This window comes from Danio aesculapii, chromosome 7 (genome assembly GCF_903798145.1).
Source record: "Danio aesculapii chromosome 7, fDanAes4.1, whole genome shotgun sequence".
In the NCBI taxonomy this organism is placed as follows: Eukaryota; Metazoa; Chordata; class Actinopteri; order Cypriniformes; family Danionidae; genus Danio; species Danio aesculapii.
In genome coordinates, this window is record NC_079441.1 from 40,771,343 (window position 1) to 40,793,006 (window position 21,664).

Genomic DNA, 21,664 nt, shown 5'->3' on the forward strand with positions numbered 1-21,664 from the left:
GCAGGAAGCCATTAATCCAAATTTACAAAAATATTACTCAGCACTGTTTTCAAGATTGATGATATGATAATGATATACATAATGTGATACTGAAAATTGGAGTGATGACAATTCAGCTTTGCCATCACGTGACATTTTAAAATTAGAAAACGGCTCTAAACAATAGTAATTAATATTAGTAAAACCTTTTTCAAAATACTATAATAAAATCAAATCTCACTGATTCCAAATGATTTATATGTGTGAAATATAGCATGACAGACACAACATAAGATATCTGAATAATGTTTACAGACAGCAGCATTTTTATCTGGAGTCAGGTCTCAGGTGCCTGAGAAAACAGAAGCCGCTGTTGATGCAGTAACTCACCCTTACAGTGGTTCTCATCCCAGGGGTAAACGCAGTTCTGAACGCCGTTGCAGACCAGTGAGTTGTTGATGCACATGTTGCTGTGACAGAAAAAGGTGCTGCTGGAGCAAGGAGCTGAAAAACAGAAAGGAGAAAAGATTAAACCTCTTACAAACAAGGCAACGGCAGGTCTTTCTTCTCATAGCAGGACGTCAGCATTCGTCTGCAGATCTGTATGCCTCATGCCTGTGCCACAGGCTGTGTAGCCGGTGTTGAGCTCAACACAATAAATCAAATCTAACAGCCATCACAAAACCCATCTGCCCCAGTTTCCATGAAGCTCCTGACTGAACAAACGTTTAGCATGCTAGTCAGAGTGTATGGTAACGGAGAATGGAGAGGGAAGGAAAGGGGATAAGCCTGTATCTGAAGGTGTGTGCTGATCTCTGAGGAGGATGAATCCTTCAGTAAACCTGAACAGTCATCACATCTCCTCTTCTAGTTGAACAGCGTCATTCTTTGCTCTCCATTTTACACCAAAACCCAACCACCACATTAGAGTCCTTACACAACTGCGGTGCTAGAGCATGAGGGGAAAATCTTGTCTAGTTTATGTGACTAAGTGCTTCTGACAGAGGGTTGAAGAGGTTGTAACTTGCATTTTCTGGCAAGAGCTGCATTCTCCTAATATACTGTGCTCATTTCCAAAATTATTTCTTGCCTTCCAGCAGTGGTGCTGACAAAGTCACACCACATCCTCTGGTAAATGTTCACACGACGACACAAACAAATACATTTAAATAGATCCACAAATGAAAAAACAGTGCCTCAGTTAGGTGTTATGGTACTTCAAGTAGGTCTAAGAGGTGTCACGGTAGTGCAGTGGGTAGCACGATCGCCTCATAGCAAGAAGGTCGTTGATTCAAGCCTCGGCTGGGTCAGTTGGTGTTTCTGTGTGGAGTTTGCATGTTCTCCCTGTGTTCGCGTGGATTTTCTCTGAGTGCTCCGGTTTCCCCCACAGTCCAAAGACATGTGGTATAGGTGAAGGCTAATTTGTCCGTAGTGTATGAGTGTGAATGGGTGTGTGTGGATGTTTCCCAGTAATGGGTGGCAGTTGGAAGAGCATCGGCTGTGTAAATTATATGCTGGATAAGTTGGCGGTTCATTCTGCTGTTCATTCCCAGATTAATAAAGGGACTACGCCAAAAAGAAAATGAATGAATGAAGTAGGTCTAAGAGTTATGTCTGTCTTTTATTATTTAAAGGGATAGTTCACTCAAAAAAAGACAATTCTGTAATCATTTACTCACCCTCTCACTCCACCTTTATAAAATATAGTATTTTTGTTAAAGGGTCACGAAACACCAAAGACATTATTTGAGCTGTTGACAGTCATATATGTGTCCCATGCTGCTAAAAACACTATTAGGACACATATATTTCACAAAAAAAGTGAAAATTGGTTGTTTTTGCGTTACTTCGAGCAAATTTGTTCTTCTGGTTTGAAACGAATTTTTGAAGCTGCATCACGGCGATTAGATCCTTGCGTGTATTCCAGCGTGGAGACTGGACGTCTGTACCTGTGAGTAAATCGTGACTGAGTGTGCAGCATTAATTCACGAGAAAGACTTGGTTAAAACCAATCAGCGTGCTCTATTGTGTATGAGGTGCAACTTTATGAATATGCATGTAAGCTTCGAAGACTTTTTTTTACCTGTTACAGTGTTCAGACGGCAGAGAGACGCCAAGTTGTGTTGCCCAAACAAGTGGAAGAAAAAGAGGAATTATTTGGAGACATGGGTCGTCAGTGTTGCGTTTTTAAATGTGCTGCAACAAAGGTTTTGTTTTCATTTCCCTGCTATGAGAGCACAGCTGGACTCACGTGTGGACTACAGTGCACGCAACACTCCACAGAAATACGTTTGTAAGGAATATTTTTACCTTAGAGCTTTTCGCATCTGGAAATGGTAAAATCCAGATTTGCCGCTCGTCTCCTTTTAATAAAGACACGACTCCAGTTAGTGTTGATTGTCCTGTCTAGTTTTGGTAAGTGAGCGATCAGTGGTCTTTGTTTATATTTATTTAAAGGCAAAGTTAATTCGTATCATCAGCAGTACTCTTTCTGTTTTTAAAGACATACTTTAGTCAAAATGATTTAGTTACTCAGTTTACAGTACATTAATATCACTACAATATTATGGACTGAAAGATCTGCTGTAAATGCTGCTCTCCGAGTGTAAACATGTAAACACCTTAATCAAAGTATTACCATTGTGTAGAATTTTCGCAGCATTTTGTGACAGGATAGCCTAAACACACATGGCTTTCTGACACACACACACGCACGCACGGACGCACGCACGCACGCACGCACGCACGCACGCACGCACGCACACACACACACACACACACACACATATATATATATAAATTGAACTTTATTGTGTTATGAAATTGTCTATGGTTTTATTGTAAGAAACACATTATAAAATGTAATATATATATAATTATTCATACGATTAAATATTTTTTTCTATACATATTTTTATATTATAAAATTAGTAAGTTACCATGGCAACTTAATTAACAGTATAATATACAGTTTGGTATATTTAGCTTCGGTCCACCACCCTTAATCAAGTTTGGTTATTGGCCCTTCATAAGAAAAAGTTTGGGCACCCCTGCTCTTGTGTAATGTCTAAAGTGCTGACAAAACAGGTCATCTTGCTGACATTTTAAGATTATAAGGCTGAACAGCATGAAATGCCATCAGTCTACAGAGATTTCTTAGCATTTCTCTGTTGCAATCAGCAGATCAGAATAATTAACCCTGAAAAAACCAAAGCAACGCAATCACTACCAGATTACTACGGTATAACTACAGCACTACAAAGTGCAAAAGATAGAGATCAACTTAGAATGTCACGTACCTATTCTATAACGATTTGTTCAGCTGTAGTTTGAAATTTACGCTGAGAAAAATATATGTCAACGGCTATCAGTTTCTAAATTTTAGTTTGAAAGAAAAAATAAACTCATGAAGTCTGGAGCCACTTAATGGTGGGTACATTTTCAATTTTAGGTAAACTATATCTTAAACTGTGATAGACAGCATCAGCTATATTTGACTGCGGTCACTTTAAGGACCCGTTCACCCACCAGATCATATATTATTGTTTAGCAAAACCATTTTGTATTGGCAAGAACTCTGCTGGTAAAAAGATAAATCTACAAAGAGCTCGCTGAGGGCTTATATAATAATTTGTAAACCACAGTGGATAAAAAAATGAAATTGTTGCTTATTGCCAAGATGCTAGTGAAGGCATTAAATGTACCAACTAATCCAAACACAACTTGGCTCTGTCAATCTATTCACAGTGCTGCAAGGGTTTTCAGCATTTCTACAAACACTATGAAGTAATTTATTTTCATTTGCCATTGCTTTTACACTGCGCAAGATTAATATTCAGATGGAATTGACATTGAATGCAGCAATTAATTTGTCTGGCATTTATTAAAGTACTACAGACTAGTGCAAAAACATTGATTTGTTCCTTGGTCAGTTTTCATAATTTGCATACAACTTTTAATAAGCAACTGTTCTTAAAAGCAAAAGCGAACTTAATTTTATTAATTGTTCATAGGCAACATCTAAGTCATGAAGAAAAGATTCATTTAGTGTGTTCTTTCTTTTCTGCAGCTCTAGATACCTTCCAATTTTCCATCATGACTGACCCATTAGCATGAGAAATGTACACTATAGCCCTGTTATTTGATTTCCTATGCAAAGGTTGGGGGAGTAATTGGCTTTTTGATATCGCTGCTTTCTACAGAGATTACTTTAATTAACTTCACACTTTTTAAATGGCTAATTTTTAAATAAATGCCAGGTTGTTTGAGTCAGTTCCAATGGATCATAGCGTATTTCAGTCTATTACTCGACATCTTTATTCTGACATTTCCAGAAACGTTAGTAATAAACATGCATGCTTGAAAGGAGCCGATTTCCATTTTTGCATTACAAATTTATATTAGATTAAAAGGTGAATGTGCCTGGATAGACGTTCAAGATTATGACCATTGACAATATTTCATCCAAGCACACATAACAGTTAAACAGAGATGTACATCACGTTATGTTAATAGCATGTGTTCCTAATGAAATTTGGCACAGTTTAATCTGGGGAAGTGTTCTGCTTGCTTTGTTTTCATGCTGTTTTCATACTGCGGCTAGAGAAGGCTTGCAATCCTTGAAAGGCAGACTCTGCCTAAAGCACATTACAAAATGAAATATAAATGATGTTTCTACCCAGCCTGCTGGCTTTAGCTTTTTTTTTTTGGTAAGCTGTCGTGGCACAGACTTTTCCAAAGGTCACACTCGAACTTTCTACTGCCATAAAAGTCTAAAATGAAACTTTATCAAATGAAATGAGTGCAGTTAACTCAAAATGGACTAAAAGTGAATTCTACTCATTTGAAAAGAATTTTGAACTCAGTGTTGAAGGTAATGAGTTAATTAAATACCGCATTACTTTAACTTAAATGGAGCAAGTTCACAGTTCTCATATAGATTAGATAAGAGTATATAGAGTTAACCTAACTTATTGGGATTTACAGTACTCAATTGGTTTGAGTTCTCTTTATTCAATGGGTTTTACTGTGCTCAAACTGCTTCATTTACTCAAACGGATCTAGCTCACAGTACTCATTAGGATTAGTTTTTGAACTTAAATGGATTGTTGCAATCGATTTTCTCAAACAGTTTGAGTTACCTTAACTTATTGGGTTTTACAGTGTGTACTTTCATCCTGTTGTAATTTTAGGATCAAGAACTATACTCACGATCCACGAATGAAGTGAAGAGCATGCGGAAACGACTCAGTCTGCTGCTTTCATCGGCCCACATGCGCACAACCCCCACGCCAGTATCCAGCATCACGTCATTGGCCACTGTGCTGCAGAACTTGGCTTTCAGATTCTCAATGGCGCTGCTGCCGTCATACACAGCCACAAAGTTCTTCTTGCACTCGTTCGAGTGCTCCATCTGGTACTCAAGGAAGCGGAGGTATATCTGCAGGGAGGAACCAACCTTTAACAAATGTATCCGCTACATTCGGCAAAATGCTGACTGGAAGAGGACAGAACAGAAAACAGCAACTTGCAAGAAATTTTTTTGGAGCAGAATGGAAAATACTGCTGCATTTTGGCCTGACAGAGTGAACCGACCTGATCTATTGGGACTGCTTACTGAGAATAACAAAACAACAACAAAAAAGCTTCTGGCAATGTTTTCTTAAAGAGACTAGCCCCCAAAAAATTCACAGGAAAGCTGCTCCTCATAACTCTAATGACTTATCTCTATGCATTGTAATCATTCACTCTTCTGGCAAGATCTTCAGGGATGTTTTTTTAGCCTGCTAAGAGTTCGGGTCTGCTTAGTGCAGGTGAGTGTGTAATCCCTTGACTATCTTAATGCTGTTTTCATCCCTCAGTCTTATTCCTAGTACTTGCTGATTCGGCTCTACCGCCATTTCTGCATCATTGGCCTAATACTTGCTGCTGCTGCATTGCTAATTTGAGCTCTCCTTGAAAAGTTTTCTCAGCAGAAAAAGGGTCGGGGGGTCTGATGGCCTTCTGCTTCAGTGTAAGGTGCTCATATATCTGCCTCTGGCAGAAGAGCAGGCTCATCTTATTTGATGAACTGCACAAGCAAAGCCAAGAGGGTCACCTTGGACTGAGGTGGAGCACGGATGGTCCAGATGCAGTCCAACGCGTCTCCATTTTTGATCTTATCCTCTTCTTCCACCTGACTGGAGTGGATGACTCCGTCTGAACCACTGATCTCAAACTGGCAATCTGCCGCAGGAAAAGTTTGGAAGCAAGAAAGAGATTAGGAAAAGAAAAAACCTAAAATGGCACTAGCAAAAAGAAAGCAAGAAAAAGCATTGGCTGCAAACTGAAGGTAAATAGAGGGTTTGGTTGGAGAAAACAGATGGAAGGTCCAACAAGAGACACAGTCAGATGAACAGAAGAGAGGGAATAGTGCTGGATGTCAGCAGCAGATAGCCTGAGCTGCCGCAGAGAATAGAAAGCACTTCAGATGGAATTGAAGTGGGGGGTGAAAATATTGAGGGGCTTACCTGGAATTGGATTTAGCAATCCACCGACGTGCAAATGAAAATCTGGGTCTGAAATGATAAGACAGATATCGCATTACCCAGATAGCACACGCTTGAAATCCCCTGCTACAAACATGCAATAAAATCCAGTTTAGGAGAGCCGTGGGTGCTGCTGCGCAGAAATCTGCTGTTTGATCTAATAGGCGGCATTTAGTGTTTGTCTTATTTGACCTTAACCACACAGAACATCTGAAACTCTTACAGCTGCTGCATCTGAACAAGATCCTGCCAGGAATTGTAATGCCTTAAAATCCAGTGAATTAAGCTGAAGTATCTGTATTCAAAGATTAAGGACAAGGAATAACAAGCTTCCCTGGATAATTCCTTCATTAATGTAATAGATTTCATTGGAACACAAAAGGTCAATGAATCCATCATTATTGAGTTTAAGGGATAGTTCAACTGAATATGAAAATGATCGCATCATTTGCTCACCCTTAAGTGATTTCAAATTTTTAATAGTTTCTTTTTTCTGCTGAACACAAAAGAAGACATTTTGAAGTAACCATTCACACCCATATTAAGAAAACAAATACTATGGAAGTAAATGGTGGTAGATATCCAGTGTTCATCAAAATGTCATCTTTTTTGTACAACAGAAGAAAAAACTCAAACAGGATTGGAATTTAATCAGTGAGTAAATGATCACAATGTTTTAGTTTTAATTAAACTATCCCTTCAATCAAATACATTTGAAACTCCATTTCAACTTCCATTAAACTGACTTAAAACATCAATTTAAAAGTCCATAACTTAAATATCATTAACGGTTTTCATGTTTTGTGATTCACAGATGTTTTCTGTTTATTTATGCTTTAAATATATCCTTTAAAGCATTCTAAATGCTGTCAACTTTTGATGTTGAAAATGTAACTTTACATTTAAAAAAAAGGACTTTTATTTACCTATTATTAGCCTGAAACACTGAGTCATATTAAAACAACACCAGAAAAACTACTGACTCACATAATATATCACAACTAAAATTGCCAATAATGTCATTTTGCTACACTTGTCAGATCCAGATCAAGGTCCCGTAATGCAGTTCAAAAGCATTAATAAATGAAAGAAAAAACTTAAACAACAAGCTTTAGCAAACTGTTAATTGAAAGATATTTTAACAGAGAGAGAGACCATAAATAAAAAAAAAAGTTGGCCACTGAAAGTGTTTACAAACTGGACTGTTATGAAACCTAGGCATGGGACCATAACCGGTTTCAAGATTTACCACAGTTTAGAAAAGTCAAGGTTTTATTACTGCTAAAATGTTTTGTCTTATACCATTCCTAAGGTATGTGTAAAGTTATTTAATGTATTTTTATTTGTTGTAAAGAAATCTGTGTTTTTGAAACTAATGAAGAGAGCAGAAGTCAATGATTTATTTTAACTATTGAGCTTGACATGTTTACTGCTCCAAAATACTATAAATGTTTCTTAAAATAAAGTTAATTGTGTTCAATGGGGAAAAGGTTTATTTATGTTTGTTTTACCCAGACATTTAAAATAACTTATTTTAGTAATCTTAATACCGTGATACTGTGACATTTTTAGTCAAGGTTGTCATACCGTCAGAAACTTATACCGATCCAACTTACAAGAGGAAGTGCTCACATTGACATTCAAAAGGAATCAATCTGCATGTAATGAAATCTACTGTAGCGATTGCTGAATACAAAATACTGTTTATGTTTATTACTGTTTGTAAAACATGCATCAAGTCTGACAGACTGAGATGAGACAAGACTAAAAAGACTTAAGCAAGGACTCCTCACAAGGTCCACTCTTTAAATTCAGAATGCATTCGGTTATCAGGCTCAAAGACAAAAACTCTTGCTTTCACTTCCAGGGTTACCTGCTATAAAAGTGTATTTGACACGAAAGCCTAAGCCTTCAAGCTCCTCGTCACTGGTGAATTTGATCCACATGAAGCGGCCCGTGGAGGTGACCACACCTGGACTCTTCGGCCCACAGAAGCGATCAATAAGAGGGGAGAAACCGAAGGGACCATCCCTTATCTCAATGTGGTCGAAGCGGCACTCAAAGGAAGGCTCGATATAGTATGTTTTGTCAAAGGCCAGCTGAATTCTCTGCCGAGGGAGAGCTGCAGGAGAGAGGGATGTGAAAATGAAAGAGCAAACATTATATTTAGTCTGTGACACATTGTAACCTGTGCTAACCCTTGGTCTATACTGCATGAAATACAATAATGCTGACATTAAAAATGTAGACCATTAGTAAGCAATCCATTTGTTATGTGTGTGTGTACAGTATACTGTACAGTTGAAGTCAGAATTATTAGCCCCCTTTGAATGTTTTTTCTTTTTTAAATATTTCCCAAATTATGTTTAACAGAGCAAGGAAATTTTCACAGTATGTCTGATAATATTTTTTCTTCTGGAGAAAGTCTTATTTGCTTTATTTCGGCTAAAATAAAAGCAGGTTTTAATTTTTTAAACACCATTTTATGGTCAAAATTATAAGTCCCTTTAGGCTATTTATTTTCTCGATAGTCTACAGAACAAACCACTGTTATACAATAACTTGCTTAATTAACTTAACCTGCCTACTTAACCTAATTAACCTAGTTAAATGTCACTTTAAGCTGTATAGAAGTGTCTTGAACAATATCTAGTCAAATATTATTTACTGCCATCATGGCAAAGATAAAATAAATCAGTTATTAGAAATTAGTTAGTAAAACTATTACGTTTAGAAATGTGTTGAATAAATCTTCGCTCTGTTAAAGAAATTCGGGAAAACAATAAACAGGGGGGCTAATAATACAGGGGGCTAATAATTCTGACTTCAACTGTATATGCTAAAGCTAGTTCACTCAAAAAATGAACGTACTGACCCTTTACTCACCTTCAAATGGTTCAAAATTTTGCGTGTTTTTTTTTGTTTTGATGAACAATGTAACTGAAGAAGATATTTTGATGAATGTCAGAAACATTTAGCCACTGACTTCCATTAGTTCCATAAAATACCATTGAAGTAAATGGTTACCAATTTCTAGAATTCTTCGTAGAATTAGCTTTTGTATTCAACAGAAGAAAGAAACTCAAATTGTGGAACATGTGAGTCAGTATTTTCATTTTTGAAACATTATCAACTATCTATTAAACACGAACAGCAGTAAATTAGCTTAGTTCCATAAAATAACAAGCTAGTACACTGTTAACACCAAAAGATGCCTTTGCTAGGGTTAAAATTAATTAACTAATGCTGTGGAAGTATTACTTTCATGTTACGAATTTAAACCTTACTGTAAAGTGATACAATAATACTATGTTGTTCAATCCAATCATAATACGCCAGTCAGATACAGACTCTAAAGCCACACACATACATTTGTACTGGTAGTATTGGTGGTTAATGAGGGCTCTCCTTCAGCTTGTTAAGTGTAAAGTCACACAAAGTGGCTTCCGGGTCTAAGCGCCGTATCAGACTGTATGGGGAGACTCAATGAATGGTAATAATAGACGTTTTCAATTCTTTGTAATACTTTCGAATATCACAATTGCAATATATACATCCATGCCTAATATCAAATGGCCAGAAAGTGATTAATTTTGTATAAATTGCTAAAATATTGGTGTCTGAGATGCAGCAAGTCCAGAGATTGTTGTGTAAACCATGATGACATGATGACTTATGACTAAAAAGTGGTCATAAACGAATATTTTCTCAATTCAAATGAGTAGTGGCTTAAACCTGGAAACAGTATTTCATACGTCGTGACTTAACAAGCGGATAGGCATAATGTATTTTGTACTGTAATAACCGCTTATTATATGGCCTCATGTGTGGCTTATTATAGACCACACCTAAACACAACCCTCACATGAAACCAGTGGCAAAATATGAATGTGAAAAAACCCTGTTAAGTGAGATTTTTAAGTGTTTTGAATTGTGAGGACACAAGGCATGTCCCTGTAAACCACCTGAATAGATTACAACTAGGTCATTCTTAAGTAAGTATACCAATTTATGTCTTTGTGCACACACACACAGAAAACAATCTGCATTTTTACATGTTCAAAATACAGCATTCTGTGTGATTTACGAGCTGTTTTCCTCTATAAACGTCTCCACAAGGTCAACATTTACTGGTATTGCTATACACGCAGGGACCTCTCAACATAAGCAATACAAGATGTGTACACACAAACCCCAAGGAGATACTTCTCAAAATGAGCAATACATGTCACCTTTACATCACATCACATCCAGAGTCCACATAATGAACAACAACCAAAGATAACCTCCCTTTCATAGCTCTGTTGAAAGAACTCGATAGCCCATTGTACTGCAATGCACATTTCACTGTAATTAATTTTGATTTATCATTACAAATACAGGAATGTCCGCAGCAATCTTCAATTTATCAACGACAATAAATACACAAACACGCGGCACAACGAGACAACTAACTACATTTTAAAATGTAGGTCACCTGCTTGAGGCACAACAACCATAATCATATCAGTCTCTGAAACAAATAACCAGTGTCACTGTTGATTTAGCTTTGTCTGGCTGCGTTTGCTGCAGCTCGCATTAAAACCACAGACTCGGCACATTCTACAATCATTTATCAAGAAGAAACGAAAGCTTCCTTCTGTTTTGCATAGGAAGCCATTTAAATATGCATGGAATAATGATGCATTCAGGTAAAGATTGCAGTGAATTAAGGTAATGCAGAAGATAAACAGAGCCCCAAATAAACTCTGTTTATAGCATTCTCCATCATTAGCAAGTGTTTAACATGCCTAGTCAAATTGTCCTATTTTTTTAGCCATCATGGATTACCAATTAATATTTAAACACAATATTATGTATATATATATATATATATATATATATATATATTTCTACACAAATCTCATAATAATATCTCATTCAAAATTATGGTTGGAAGAAATCAAAAGACTCAAGCATGTCTTATTGTTTGTAAACGTGCTTCATCCACAGGGGGCGCTCTTGAACTGCTTGAAATACTGTTGTGAGTTGATGCTGTTAAGAGAATGATATTAGTTTTGCATATACCATAATAATAAAGAGAGAGAGAAGTGTTCTTAAGTACCCGGAGGAAAAAATACAACACTCCTATATTAGAAAACATCATTAACTTGAGGCAGCCGTCAATCACGCTGTCGTTAACCGTTCCTGTCAGTCTGACATCTAACAGCTGATAAATAGCCGGAGACACATCTTTCTTTTGCTTTTAGCGAGGTTACCTTCTAGGATGTACACACACTCCTTGTTGGGTGGATATGAGTTTGGATAGTTCGGAGATGTGAAAAGCCCTCCATTGATGTTTCGGGTCCACTGGCCGCACTGTTCAGTGCTGGACGGAGAGTCACCAGCATTCTGGGTCTCTGTGAGAAAAGACAGGAGGATGAAGGAAACATGAATGAAATGGGTTTGGCTGAAATCAACTAAAATGCAGATGAGATTAACAGATGCATGAATGTCATCGACCATACAATCTGACACAGATTTCAGTAAGAATATATAAAAAGGTATTTTTAGCTTAGAAAATGATGATCTGTTTTTGTATTTTAATGAGGTCAAATATTGGTGTCATTCCTGTGATTTAATGTCTTTTGTGTCCTCATGAAAGAACATGAAATTACTGCTGTCAAATCTTCAGCGTTGATTTGATTTTCTGATGAATTTAAAGTCAGTAAATTTGTCATGTAAAATATAAGGTAAAAAGGTGTTTTTAGCTAAGAAAAGATTGAGAAAAAAAAAGTCTGTTGGAAAGGAGTGTATTTTAATTTTTAATCTTTTCCAGTTTAATCAGGTCAAATATTGGTGTCATTCCTGTGACACAGTATCTTTTGTCCTCAGTAAAGATCTTGAAATTACTGATAAAAATGTTCTGGATTCATCTTAAAAGCTTCGTCTTAAAAACTTTAATAATATTTAATTATTTTTTAATAATTCAAAACATTTTACTAGCATTTAAAACAGACAAATATCACAAATTTACTCTGTCTCCAGTGCTGTTTATGCCATTTTGATGATGAAAATGACATATTATGTTCTTTTTTCACTTTAGCCTCCCTTTTCCCCCAAATTCTGTTTAACGGAGAGATTTTTTTCAACACATTTCTAAACATAATAGTTTTAATAACTCATCTCTAATAACTGATTTATTTTATCTTGCCATGATGACAGTACATAATATGTTACTACATATTTTCCAAGACACTTCTATACAGCTTAAAGTGACATTTAAAGGCTTAACTAGGTTAATTAGGTTAACTAGGCAGGTTAGGGTGATTAGGCAAGTTGTTGTATAATGATGGTTTGGTCTGTAGACTATCAAAAAAAATATAGCTTAATGGGGCTAATACATTTGACCTTAAAATTGTTTTTAAAAAATTAAAAACTGCTTTTATTTTAGCCAAAATAAAACAAATAAGAGTTTCTCCAGAAGAAAAAATATTACCAGACATACTGTGAAAATTTCCTTTCTCTGTTAAACATCATTTAAGAAATTAAAAAAAAAGAAAACTTAATTCAAAGCGGGGCTAATAATTCTGACTTCAACTGTATATCTCTTTAATTTACATACAGTTTTCAATTACATTCATAATAAAAGGTTTTTAGTCTTTCAGATTATTGTCCACCCTGTTTGATTAGTGGTCTTGAACTAAATTGACCTTTATATAAATGCCATATAGTACCATCAAACAGCTGACATCACTTCCTTTATGGAATAACAACTAGGGAAGTAGATTTAGAGCCTTTGTTTTAATAATAATCCATTTTTTCTTATGTTATTTTCCATTCTTTGTTCAAAATCAACATAATCACCCTCTTATGGAGGAAAAAGTAAATGTTCTTGAAAATTCTGCTCTATTCTTTTATCATAGTTCTGTTATATTGTAAATTCAGGTGTTTCTTTGACATATCGTTCTGCTCAGATTAATGTACTGGCTGATTTTACATCAAATTATCCACTCTACATTATGTCCACTCTGTTAAGTCAGAAAACTGTTAAGCAATAGTTTGATTCACAATAATTTCATGTCACTGTAGTTTCAGATTGTGTAGTATCTAATTTATACACCCAAGGTTGGCCAACAGTATTTCACATTTTAATATCTCAATCACAATTACACAATTTGTTATAAACAAATAAAAAGTGTTTTGAGTATCATGATGATAAAAAAGGTACACTCAAAAAAATAAATGAGTACACCCCATTTTGAAAATGAATATTTTTATCCCTTTCTTAATGAATATGTGTAATACATATTGGTGCATTTAAACAAAACAGATTTATTAAACAGATATATTTATAAAAAATATTTTAGTCTCAAAACATATTTAGAAATTATAAGATAATACAGAAAATTCAAGACAAATATTGCTAAATTTTCCTCTGTTTTTAAATTTGTATTTAATATTTTTCTAAACATAAATTTTTGAATTTTTTAAGCATTATTGTAAGTTATTTTGTTAGATTAGCTCCAGATTTGGCTTTAGTACTGACTAAACTAATGTATTTGCACAAATATATTATTGTATAGCTTCCTATAGAAAATATTCATTTAAATGAAAGATTTGTGAGGGGTGTACTTATATTTGCTGAGCACTGTATTTAAAATGAGTTGCATCAACACAATTCTTGAGTTTTTTTTGGGACAACTTAATTGTTTTTTTGTTCAATCTAAATAAGTTAACTTAATTCCTTCAAGTTGTCTTAACACAAATCGATTGTGTGGAACCCAGCATTTTTTACAGTGTATTAAATTCAATGAATGACCCATTCAACATTTACAGACCAAGAAACTGAAATCTGTACAGGAACAGAAAAAAACCCCTGAGTGTACCAATAGGACTGTCACAGTTGACAGTACAGATAAGAGTGTGATAATTTGTGAGTCATACCTCTAATTTTCTGTGCCAGGGCAAATCCCTCTTCTATTACAATGAGGAGAACCCAGGCTGCAAACAAGAGTGAGCAAGAGCATATCAAACGTTAGCAGACAAACAAAGTCACGTGACATCATACTGTGTCCTTCATATGACACTGTGTTCAGGACACCCGTACACAAAAGTGGAAATTCTGTCATTATTATTTACTATCCCTTCTCTTGTTTCCAACCAGACCGATATTATTTCTTCTGTTTAATCAGGTGAAGTACCATAAACGGTAACTTAATTGTCATTGATTAAAATAATTAAATATATATAATCATTCATTGGGCATCTGCCACGCAAATTATTTGCTGGATGAGCAGAATGAACCGCCAACTCATCCAGCATATGCCTTACACATTTGACGCCCTTGCAGCTGCAACCAGTACTGGGAAACACTCATACACTCTCACATGCACACACATACACTACGGCCAAATTAGTTTATTCAGTTCACCTATAGCGCATGTCTGTGGGGGAAACCCAGGACTCGAACCAGTGACCTTCTTGCTGTGAGGCGACAGAGCTAACCACTGAGCCACCATGCCACCCATTTATATATGGCTCAATGGCTATCAACTACTAACATTCTTACAAATATTTTCTTTTCTTTATGGTAAACATAAACTCATAAAGGTTTGTAACCACTTGAGCGTTAGTTAATGATGAGGTACAGTTTCATTTTTGGCTGAACTATCCCTTTAGGACAATAGAACTATCCAGGGAGTTTTTTTAATGATTTATAAATTGTGTAATTTAATACATTTGTTAAAAGAAACCCCTAGTAACTTGACTTTTCCTAAATATGTGCATATTTCATTCTAACACTGTTATTTGTGTTTATTAAAATGACAAAAAACAAAAATAGTTTTGAGCATTTCTACCTTGAATGGCCATAATGGTCAAATTGGCCGCATGCATATCAGCGTATGCCACTTTTCCCATGCCTTTGATTATGTGTGTCTCTGTTGCCTAGCAACTTTCCGCTAACTAAAACATAACTTTCTAATATAAATAAAACATAGCTTTACTTCAGACATTCAGTCCTTCAAACTTTCAAAAACAACATTTTCACTGCTATGAGAAAGTCTTTGAATATACTTTTTTTTAAAAGTGACAAATGTACCTTTGGGGACAGTTTATATAACCAAAAATACTGTATTTTTAGGATAATGCTTTCATAAAATCAGTCGTAGAAAGAGTATTGAAAAATCATACTCAAGTAAAAGTACCATTACTTGCCCCAAAATGTAGTGCAAATATAAAAGTATCTGTTGTAAATTTTACTTAAAGTGGGCAGCACGGTGGCGCAGTGGATAGCACAATCGCCTCACAGCAAAAAGGTCACTGGTTTGAGCCTCGGCTGGGTCAGTTGGCATTTCTGTGTGGAGTTTGCATGTTGACCCCATGTTGGCGTGGGTTTCCTCTGGGTGCTCCGGTTTCCCCCATAAGTCCAAAAACATATGGTATAGGTGAATTGGGTAAGCTAAAATGTCCGTAGTGTATGTGAGTGAATGAGTGTGTTTGGTTGTTTCCGAGTGCTGGGTTGCAGCTGGAAGGACATACGCTGCGTAAAACATGTGCTGGATAAGTTGCTGGTTCATTCCGCTGTGGTGAATAAAGGGACTAAGCCGAAAAGAAAATGAATGAATGAATATTACTCAAAGTATGAGTAAAAGGTAGCCTTTTTAAAAGTACTCAAGGGTAGTGAGTATTACACTGCGAAAAGCTGATGCGTTTACATGCAGTTTGTGTAGTGATGTGTAAATGTAACATTCTGTGGTGCATTTAGTTCTTGTTTGAGGCCATTTGTTTAAGGACATACTCTTGGACACTTTTAATGCTTCCAACTGGTTTGCTGCATTATAAAGAGTCCATGTCTTCAGGTAGTTCAATAAAGGGCTGAGCCAATCAAATTTATGTCAATAACAATGATCAGCTCTGGGCTTTTTTACTCTATATTGATCTAAGAGCCAATCACACAGCGGAGTGTGCAACAATGAGAATCTAAAAGTGTGTTGACATTAGAGATGTACCGAATTTTCGCCCACCGAAAATTTATCGACTGCAAATGTTATGCCATTTAATAGACCCTCTAATTTTAGTGGCTTCAGTCATTGTTGGGGTACTCTTTTAAATCTTGAAGCATTAACAACTGATATATATATATATATATATATATATATATATATATATATATATATATATATATATATATATATATATATATGTATGTATATCGTTATCGATCAATATGAAAAATAAATATTGAGATTACACCCCTGCACAAAATATGAGAACAGACATTCAAAGCCTGATTCTAAAATCTCCAAAGAAGCTTTGATAGTTAATATGATATTTTCAAAACCGCAGCATTTTCTACTCTGTGTGTCTATATGTCCATGTGCAAATTTAGTATTTGATCACATCAACAGAACATTTTTGATCTGTCCACCTTAGTCACAATTTAACACTTTCTGATTTTGATTGGGAACAACTCACACCTCTTGCAAAGCTGCTTTGGAGCAACAACTATTGTGAAAAGAGAGCTATACAAATAAACTTACATTTAATTAAACTGAAAAACTATGTAAAAAACAAAACAAAACAAAACTGTGTACGTGCTAACATAAATCTAGACCACAGCAAAAGCTATAGCACAGCATGTGTAAATCTGTCTGAATAGTGTCGTCGCTCTGTCTGAAAATGACTGTCCGACCAAGCTGATTCATTTAATGGAGGCAAAGGCCAGGGGCGATGTGGGCACACACACACAGGCACATTGATCACCTCAAACCCCTCTATTACTCTCCGAACCCCGCAGCATGAGGACAGGCATAAATCCAGCAGCCTGATCAATCGTTTAAGATCCATGTCGTGTCGTAACACGTCTTGCACTTGACGCACATCTCTGACACAAGGCCAGATGGTCAACCATTCCCAGCCTGCAAAATGTGTAATTAAGTGTCACAGTATCACACACAGCCACATTGTTGATTTAATTATGATGCGGTATTAATTAATTTCCTTCTGGATTTTGGGAGTATTAATTATCTTGACAGAAAATGAAGCAATGACTGGTTTCAGGTGTGTTTATAGTCGCTGGTCAGTGAATTTGTATGAATTTTAAGAAACCCATCACTTTCAGGGTAATCAGTGGCCATTCATCCAGTATGATGAGATACCACAGAAGACAGCGAGCCACAAGGGCACTGTGTCAGCTTTCAATCTGCTGCTGCTTTTACAGCCAGTGTGTAAATTTAATCAAATAGACCCTTTTCAGATTTCCAGGGTTTTTGAAAAGAGGAAGTCATCTTTGATTGATGATGCAGTAAGTACACTTCTGTAGTGGTGAATGGGGGAAAATAACACATTTCAGATTAAAAAATCCATGATAACAGAGAGAGAGAGAGGGAGCGAGAGAGAGAGAGAGAGAGAGAGAGAGAGAGAGAGAGAGAGAGAGAGAGAAAGATTCTGATCTATTATTTTTTATTTGAATTTTTATTTAATTATCATTATCCTTATTATTATTATTATTATTTTATATCCTATATATAATTATTATTATATAGTTTTACCACTACTACCATTTACGTTTTTTTAATATATACATTTGAAGTCAGAATTATTAGCCCCCATTTGATTTTTTTTCTTTTTTAAATATTTTCCAAATGATGTTTAACAGAGCAAGAAAATTTTCACAGTTCATTCATTCATTCATTCATTCATTTTCTCGTCAGCTTAGTCCCTTTAATAATCCGGGGTCGCCACAGCGGAATGAACCGCCAACTTATCCAGCACATGGTTTACGCAGCCGATGCCCTTCCAGCTGCAACCCATCTCTGGGAAACATCCATACACTCTGATTTACACTCATACACTACGGACAATTAGCCTTCCCAATTCACCTGTACCACATGTTTTTGGACTGTGGAGGAAACTGGAGCACCTGGAGGAAAACCACGCGAACGCAGGGAGAACATGCAAAGTCCACACAGAAATGCCAACTGACCCAGCCGAGGCTCGAACCAGTGACCTTCTTGCTGTGAGGCGACAGGACTACCTACTGCGCCGCTGCGTCGCCAATTTTCACAGTATGTCTGATAATAATTTTTCTTCTGGAGAAAGTCTTATTTGTTTTATTGTTTTATTAATTTTTAAAACCATTTTAAGGTCAAAATGATTTAAGCTATGTATTTTTTCGATAGTCTACAGAACAAAGCATCGTTTTACAATAACTTGCCTAATTACCCTAACCTGCCTAGTTAACCTAATTAACCTAGTTAAGCTTTTAAATGTCACTTTAAGCTGTATAGAAGTGTCTTGAAAAATATCTAGTCAAATATTATTTACTGTCATCATGGCAAAGATAAAATAAATCAGTTATTAGAGATTAGTTATTAAAACTATTATGATTAGTTGAATGATCCGTTAAACAGAAATTAGGGGAAAAAAAGGGGGGGGGGGGCTAATAATTCTGACTACAACTGTATGTATGCTCTTTTTTCAATGTAAACTTTATAAATGCGTTGGCAATACATTTGTAACATTTGTCATGCCAATAAAGCAATTATTGAACTGAATTGAGAGAGAGAGAGAGAGAGAGAGAGAGAGAGAGAGAGAGAGAGAGAGAGAGAGAGAGAGAGAGCGAGAGAGAGATTTAATTAAGGGCAGTGGATCATCTCCTTCATTAATAATTGGATGGATTATTTGGAGTTGGAGAACTTCTAAATCTCAGTCTAATTCACAACACATTCGAAAACACATTAACTTGTTCTTAACCTCTTCATAATATGAGTTTGGGGTACTCTTAATAAATGTTACTCATCTGTCTTCACACAGCTGTCCACTAATGGCCTGTTTAAATGCATCTGGTCATCAAATGCAGCTTTATATGAACAATTCTAGTCTTGTTAATATAACTGACATGCTAAGTTCCTAAATATGTTCCCATATTTTAAATTTTTTTTTTTACTATGAATTAATTTATTTGTTTAGGGATTTCACACATGCATTTGTGGGTATGCATGTTTAAATACAGTATATGGCTTCATGTAAAATGTGGCTCATTATGTGGAGATTCATCATCTGAGGTCCATAACATTTTTATTAATGATTATTAATTTTATTTTTATTGTTCCTGTAGGTATTTTTCAGCTATTGTAAATACATTTAAATCAGGGCAATATATATCACAATATATCATTTCAGCATCGATACTGCAATGTGCGAATCTGCAATAGTCACACTGCAGGATCTGCAATGTTGAGTTTGAATTGAAAACACAGATCAGTACAAAACTTTCATCCAAATAGAGTGAAACATTTATTTAAGGCCATTTGTGCACTAGAAATGATAAAAATTGTAGCTTTAACAAAAATTAATCGTATTTAATCATTTCTACAATGAAAAACATAGTAGTCAACATTTAAAGTGCATCAAAAAAGTTTTTCAAAATTGTCCCAAGACAAGAATGGATGTTGTTGAATAGTTTTTGGACAACTACTTTGACTACTTTTGTTGACTCTCCAGAAAACAACAAATCTCTATTTGAACTGAACTTACAATTTATTTCCAAATAGAGTTATAAGTCATCTTGTGAAATTATATTCATATCACAATATAAAATTACAGAAAAACAGCCCTATTTTGAATGCAGCCCTAATTTGAATCATTTTTTTGTGAGTGTTTGTGACGTACATCTATACATAGTAAGAGAAACAATGAGATATTTATGATTCAGGATTTGTCATTGCACATCTTACAGTATGTCAGTGACTTCTCAATAAGTTTTAAGTGCAGTCACATCACTCTTCAGTTTATTGACTGTGACTGCTTAGCTTAATTAAAAGAACACAAACTTCTTCAATTTGCAGGATTGAAGGAAGTCCATCAAATGAGTAGATGGCATTTGTGTTGCTGTTGTGTGTGCATATTTTGCACATTGTGCACAATGTCATGTAACAATTCCTAACACTTCCGTAGAAATTTTGCATGCTCAAAGTGAAGTCAAGGCTTAAGCCTTGATCAGAAAACTTTCTGACACTGTGACAGTTGTGATATGATATCTGTAACATGTTCAATTAAAATGAAATCACACAATCTGTTCTACTTTCTGTCAGAGCTGCAGTTTTAAGTTTATGATTTAAATCTAAATTAATATATGATTTAAAAATGTAAGGTGGTGACATATTGATCTTCTACTGGTCAGTTGGTTAATCTGCAGGTTAGAGTTCATCGAACTTGAACTTTGGAATATAACAAGATGCAAGATTTATATTACATGAGCTTGCAAATACAATGCAAAGTGTAGTGTAACACTAGCCAGAATATCCACCTTTTTTCATGGGTTAAGAACTGAAAGAAATCATTTCAAATAATAAGGTTGCACTACAAATAATCGGTAGCACTTTAAAATAAGGTTTGATTAGTTAATGTTATTACTAACATGAACAAATAACCAACAATACCTTTATTTGAGTATTCATTCATCTTTGCTAATGTTAGTTGTTCACTGTTAGTTCATGTTAACTGACAGTGCATTAATTAATGTTAACAAGCATGAATTTTGATGTTTATAATACATTAGTAAATGTTGAGATTAATAAATGCTGTACAAGTATTGTTCATTATTAGTTCATGTTATTAAATACGTTAAGTAATGAAACTTTATTGTGAAGTGTGACCAAATAATCCATACCTGTGGTAAAAACTAAATGACAGATAGGCTATTTTTGCTTTTTGCTCTATTTTTACTGCATCATGAAAATAATAATATGCTTAATATTGCTTATTATGACATTGGTACTACAAGGATACCTATGACATAAGTTCTGTTGAGTTCACTGCATTCTGCTCCAGACTACTTATTTCCCTTCTACTCTGTAAAGCACAGTACTATTCAACATGTTCATAAATTGCTGTGGAAAGACTTTTGTAGAGTATTTGAGCTTATTCATTGTCTGATGAAAGAAAGTGTTTCATTCTAATAGGTTTTATTTTGACATTCATTGGTGGCTGAACTGTGAAGAGAATAATGCAGTCTATTTGTTCCCAGGTTTTTTAAAAACACTTCAAAAATTGTTAACATAATTTGCACAAAGCATTACACAGTGTTAATAATAAGAGTTTTCAAATGCAGCACACTCCTGATGTGGCACTTTAATTCAAAAAAGTTGAAATTACATTAGAAGTACATTGTT

General features: G+C 35.3%; 1 protein-coding gene across 1 annotated transcript in view; it reads right to left on the bottom strand.

The window, feature by feature from the left end:
• Positions 1–21,664, bottom strand: part of LOC130232205 (neuropilin and tolloid-like protein 2) — a 31,508-nt gene that overhangs the window by 6,929 nt on the left and 2,915 nt on the right. The window contains exons 2-8 of the mRNA XM_056461972.1: positions 14,433–14,489; positions 11,765–11,905; positions 8,380–8,628; positions 6,489–6,536; positions 6,077–6,204; positions 5,191–5,419; positions 370–483 (exon numbers count right to left, since the gene is read on the bottom strand). Of these exons, the coding sequence (XP_056317947.1) occupies positions 370–483; positions 5,191–5,419; positions 6,077–6,204; positions 6,489–6,536; positions 8,380–8,628; positions 11,765–11,905; positions 14,433–14,489 (966 nt within the window). The remainder of the gene's footprint in view (positions 1–369; positions 484–5,190; positions 5,420–6,076; positions 6,205–6,488; positions 6,537–8,379; positions 8,629–11,764; positions 11,906–14,432; positions 14,490–21,664) is intronic.